This window comes from Podarcis tiliguerta (assembly GCF_965153285.1).
Source record: "Podarcis tiliguerta genome assembly, chromosome: 6".
Taxonomy (NCBI): domain Eukaryota; kingdom Metazoa; phylum Chordata; class Lepidosauria; order Squamata; family Lacertidae; genus Podarcis; species Podarcis tiliguerta.
This window is the reverse complement of record NC_139539.1, coordinates 41,565,154-41,570,673: the sequence shown is the minus strand read 5'-3', so window position 1 is coordinate 41,570,673 and position 5,520 is coordinate 41,565,154. Positions and strand designations below refer to the sequence as shown.

Below are 5,520 nucleotides of genomic sequence, written 5' to 3'. Positions count from 1 at the left end.
CCCGCAAGCGTCATGGCGGACGGGGAGGAAGAGGGCGGGGACGCCTGCGCGATTGGCCCTTTTCGGATCACGCGGGCGCCGCTCTCTCAGCCTCGCTATTGTGATGCAAAAAACGAACGGCTGTCGCTTAGCTTCCTGCCCGCGCCGGAAGTTCTCTTAGCTACGTCGGTGCAGCGTCGGCCCGCGCGCGTGCGAGGGATAAAGCGAGGAGTGAGAGGAGTTGACCGTTGGCTGCCCCGTCCCGCCTAAGTCGGCTCGTCCTGTCGGGAGTAGTTCCCAGCCCAGCTGCCGGCCATGGCGTACCGCGGGCAAGGCCAGAAGGTGCAGAAAGTGATGGTGCAGCCCATCGTATCCTTCCGTGGCTTTCGGGAAGCGAAGCAGGCCCGGCGTGGGAAGGGGATGGTAACGGGGGGGGGGGGAGCGAAGCAATGGTGCCCAAGGAAGGTGTCCTGAGATTCGTAGGGCGGGGGGTAGTTAAGGGGGGTTGAAGGGGCGAGGAGAGAAGCAGGCGCTTGGTTTCCCGTGAGGAAATTTTCGGCGCAGGAGTGGCGGGAAGACATTGATTTGTGTCGCGTCGCTTGTGCAGGTCGTTGGCCCGGGAGACTTGGGTTCAAATCCCCAGTTGTTTCCAGTCAGCAGTAAAAATGGACCGGTTCCACGCTCTCAAGCTAGTCCACCTCACAGTGTTTTGGGGAGTGGTGTTGAACAATGTGGGCAGCCTTGAAATCCTCTTGAGTAATAGTAATAATAATGCATGCGCCCTATGTAGCGACGCCACACATGCGCTGTTGTGGGTAGCCTTGAAATCCTCTTTAATAACAACAACAACAACAATAATAAACAACTTAATAAAAAGTTATTATTTATACCCCGTTCATCTGCAAAGCGTGAGGGAGAAAGGCAGAATATAAATGCTGGCAAACAGACTAGACTTGTGGGGAGTGGATAAAATGCGTCTGACATTCGACCCAGAAAGCAGCCAAATGTTCAAAAGGATCTTCCAAAGTAAATTGGAATGGTTTTGATTAAAAACGACAAGGCATACTAATTCGGAGTTGCTAACCTGTTTGCCTCAATATATGTTGAAAAGTGGAGGTGGCGGTTCTAATGCCACTGTCAAAAACTGGCTCGCTTGGTGCTCCTTTATGTATGTATATGTGTTTTTCCTTAAGCCACTTGTTGCAGAACCTCATCTTCAGATACCTACAGAATGTAAGTAAACACAATTTGGGATTTTTACTCCTTAATAATGAATTTGAACAAGTAGTGATATTCAGTATAACTTGTGGATGAAGAGCAAATGGCCAGGAGATCTGGAATTTTTTATTGTGTTATAAAATCATAGTCAGGATGTGCTATTTTGCTTTATTGGAGGGGAGCGTATATAGTCTGTATTACAAGGGCTTGGTGTGAACTTTTAAAACGAATGTGGCAGGCAAACCTTTACCTCACTTTCCTGCTGTTCAGTGTTAGAAACTGAGATGTGAAAGCTAGGAGCTAAATGGCACCTTGAAACCTAGGTTATGTCCTAATTTGAACATTGACCATCCATTTCCATGGCCTCTGTTTATGGCATTTTAACTACACTGTAGAATTGAGTAGCTTTTAAAAAGACCAGTGCCTATGTAATTGGGTCTTTAAAAACTGATGTTTCGTCACTATGCCTAGGAACACGGCAACATGTATAAAGTATTACCTAGGCTCTAGGAAGTTTATGCCATATTATAAAATGTCTTGAGAAACCTTTTTGTGTTGAATAAACCATAATCATTTCAAACAAAGTATGATGTTGTGTAGTGCTTCAGTACTTCAAAAACATGGTTTGAATTAAGACATCCATACATTTTGGATTGGCTTGGTACGAATCCATGATTCAGGTTCACACCTTCTGAATATGCGCAGGATGTGTGTTTAATGTCATGCTGGGTTTTGGAAGCCAAATATGATTTGGCAGCCCTTTGTTCTTCATGTGAAAGCCATGGATATCTTCAATAGGCAACTGAATTTGTGAAAGCCTCTTTGGAACTATTATAAATACTTCCTTTACTATTTACTTTGCAGAGGTCCAGAATTCAGGTGTGGCTGTATGAACAGGTGAACATGAGGATAGAAGGCTGTATTATTGTGAGTATTGCCATCACTGTTTTTCTCTTTTCTTTCTTCACACCCACCCACACTATCAGAAGCAAACCACCCAGAAAATGATTCCTGCTTAATTAAATTTCAAGTAACTTTAGCTTCTTCACCTACTAACATGAAGCATGTGGTATTGTAAATGACCCTGCCTTTGCATGATTCACAAGGTTGTATAATTGTGCTTACCTCTCTTGCCATGGCAAGTTCATTTGATATCAAATTTAAATGCCAGGTTAAAGCTATTTTATGTGGTTATAGGGCAGTTTATAAATTCAATTAATAATAACAACAATAACTGAAAACTGTTTTACATTTTTAATGCTGCTTCTGAGTTATCTAGTTTATTAATTTTACACTGCTCATTTTATGATTTTAAATTTTTTACTTTCTATTTGTAACAGCATTTTTATGCCCTCATTACAGTATCTGTCAAGACACAGTAAAAGTTAAGATGGTGAAGCAATAAAACAATAAATTTAAAATAAAATAAATAAAATGTAACTGAAGACCCAAAGAGCACAATTAATTCCTGACATTGTCAGAAAAGTCTTGCATGTCCAGCATTGAACTTTTATTTTAGTTTCATTGTGTCTTGATTTGGAGGTTTGTGTCATTGTTTTGGCAAATTGGGTTATGCACTTTTTAATATAAAACCAGGCAACATGTGATGATGTTAACAAGCTGTCTGAATTCACTACTGGGATATATCGCTTTATTTCCTTCCTTATCATGTGTTCTGCTTTCCTTAAAACAATGTGAAGTCATAGGCAACTATTTTGGCTTACACAGGGATTTGATGAATATATGAACTTGGTTCTGGATGATGCTGAGGAGATTCACTCCAAGACAAAATCAAGGAAACAGCTGGGTGAGTGTTGAGGACACCATTCCCTTTTGTCATTAGCAAATGCAATTGTACTTTCCATGTTTCCATGAAAAACCTATTTGAAGGTTACATCTAGTGCAGATGTTCCCTTCCAGATGGGTTTTAGCCACTGGGCTTTCACTGCCCTGCTGTGCCTGGATCTTTATTGCCTTTCTGCAAATTTCCTAGTGGGCTGGATTTCAACCACTAAGTATGAAAAAGAGCTGACTGTTGCCTGTCAAATGGGCATGTTCTTTCTCCAGTGTCCAATTATGATCTTAAGTGGTAAAGAATTACCTTTTAATACTACTGTGAAACTGCTATGAAAATTTTTATTAAAGGGTAGTAGAAAAATAACATGAAAAGGAAGAATGGCTGCTTTTTTATCTGTAAATATTACCTACTCTAAGTCTTGTTATATTTGCAGTTCATCTTCTCCTAGGATGTTACTTGAATGTTTTTGGATAGCAAATTAATGCTATAATTGAGGGCATGAAAGAGTTAGGCCATAGAAAGGGAAAAGAGAAAGGGTTAATGCTGTACAGTACTGTACTTTGCCACCCTTGCCAATATTTTTAGTACCGATTATACAGTTTAGATCGGCCTTTCTCAACCTTTGGTCCCCAGGTGTTGTTGGAATACAACTCGCGTCATCCCTGATGACTGGTCATGCTTGCTAGGAATGGTGGGAGTTGTAGTCCAGAAACATTGGGGGACCCAAGGTTGAGAAAGATTGGTGTAGATAAATGACGAATGTAACTGAAGTGGGTCAGTTGGTAGAGCATGTCACTCTTAATCTCAGGGTCACAAGTTCGAGCTCCACATTGTGCAGCCTGCATTGCAGGGAATTGGACCAGATGGCCCTTGCAATGCTAGGATTCTATGAACTGAAAACTGGATTTAAGATGTTAGTAGAAAAGGGGTATAATGTTGTCAGAAAAGGGGCATCTTTTTTACTCCCATAGATCTAATGACACTTTTTTTTCATTGCAGGTCGAATCATGTTAAAAGGAGACAATATTACTCTTCTACAGAGTGTTTCTAACTAGAAATAGTTATTGAGTCTGTTTTGCTTATTATTTTAATCTTTAAAACCTATAGAAGAAAACATGCAGTTGTTTAATGGTATCGCTCCCAATTCTACCATTGGTGTCTGAAGTGTGAAGAATGAAGCCAGTTACTTAATTTGTGCTTGCATAATTTTCAATAACTTTTCTACATTTGTGTTGAATTGTAGTTCTTTATAAATAAAACTTTTTGTTAGTACATCTTTGTTACTTATTATCCATAGCACCTGGTGTAGAAATCTTAAAAGTTCTATAATGATACAGGAGAAAACAAACTGTTCAGCCCAAATTATAATGTTACCTTAGCAATAAACTTTTCATTAGAAGATACTGGCGACTTTCCCATCAACATTTGGGAGTGTCTTTTCTGATTGGCTCCCTTAATTTAGTCGTCTTCCCCTGGTGAAAATCTCTTATCCTGCTGTTGCTTCATTTCTCAGGCAAGTATAGAGTACAGCCCACTCTGTTTCCCTTTTAAAAAAAAGGTGTCTTGTTCTTGTGGGTAGGTAGTCTTACGAGTTTGGCGGGTTAGGTGATGTGCCAAGACCCTTCTAGTTCCTGGATCTAGCAGGGATTCAAATTGCTGAATTAGCCAGGCAAGGGCCATAAAGGCCCTAAGTATGGATCCTTAAGGCAACAGAGGAAGTCACTCTGTGCCAGAGGGTAAATGGGTGGGCCGACCACCCTCAGCTGTCTGGTAGTTAGAAAGACAAAGGGCAGAGTTGAGGTTTGTGAGCTAGAAGCTAAAAGCATACAGATGCCAGAGAGAGTGCTATGCATGATTTCTGCTGGAATCCAAGGCTGTGGCCATAGGAGAAGCAAGATCCTCTTCAGGTATTAATCCTGTGAACCCCTCCATCGTAGGTTCAGGTTGCATATATGTGTAAATAAACCATATATCATAAAAACACCACAGTCTCCACTTTGCATCATTCCAAAGAAAACAAACCCTGGGCAAGCACCTAGAACCGCTGCAAACTGCTCAGAGATTTGGATGGTGTGCAACTATCAATATGAAGCCACTGAGAGCAATTCATTTAGAACTCTGATTCCCAGTTGGTGGTCTGACGACCTATGGGGTAACCCATCCAAGGGTTCCATGGCACCATTCACAAAGCAAAAACTACCATAAAAGGTAAAGGACCCCTGACCATTAGGTCCAGTCGTGGATGGCTCTGGGGTTGTAGCGCTCATTACACTTTATTGGCTGAGGGAGCTGGCGTACAGCTGGTCATGTGGCCAGCATGACCAGGTCATCTGGCGAAACCAGAGCAGCGCATGGAAATGCCGTTTACCTTCCCACCAGAGCGGTACCTATTTACTTGCACTATGGCGTGCTTTCGAACTGCTAGGTTGGCAGGAACTGGGACCGAACAACGGGAGGTCACCCCTTTGTGGGGATTCGATACACCGACCTTCCGATCGGCAAGCCCAAGGCTCAGTGGTTTACAC

At 42.0% G+C, this 5,520-nt stretch overlaps 1 protein-coding gene across 1 annotated transcript; it reads left to right on the top strand.

The window, feature by feature from the left end:
- The first annotated feature begins 119 nt into the window (after nt 1-119).
- On the top strand, nt 120-4,267 carry SNRPE (small nuclear ribonucleoprotein polypeptide E). The gene is made up of 5 exons (XM_083445603.1): nt 120-348; nt 1,186-1,212; nt 2,062-2,124; nt 2,926-3,004; nt 3,995-4,267. The coding sequence occupies exons 1-5, from the start codon at nt 295-297 to the stop codon at nt 4,048-4,050; spliced, it is 279 nt and encodes a 92-aa protein (XP_083301729.1). The 5' UTR covers nt 120-294; the 3' UTR covers nt 4,051-4,267.
- Nucleotides 4,268-5,520: the final 1,253 nt, after the last annotated feature.

Excerpts from the sequence above, each read along its gene's own strand:
- SNRPE (XM_083445603.1), top strand. The coding sequence starts at position 295 with ATGGCGTACCGCGGGCAAGGCCAGAAGGTGCAGAAAGTGATGGTGCAG. Across the intron at positions 1,213-2,061 it reads TCTTCAGATACCTACAGAAT|AGGTCCAGAATTCAGGTGTG; the intron begins GTAAGTAAACAC and ends TTTACTTTGCAG. Across the intron at positions 2,125-2,925 it reads GGATAGAAGGCTGTATTATT|GGATTTGATGAATATATGAA; the intron begins GTGAGTATTGCC and ends TGGCTTACACAG.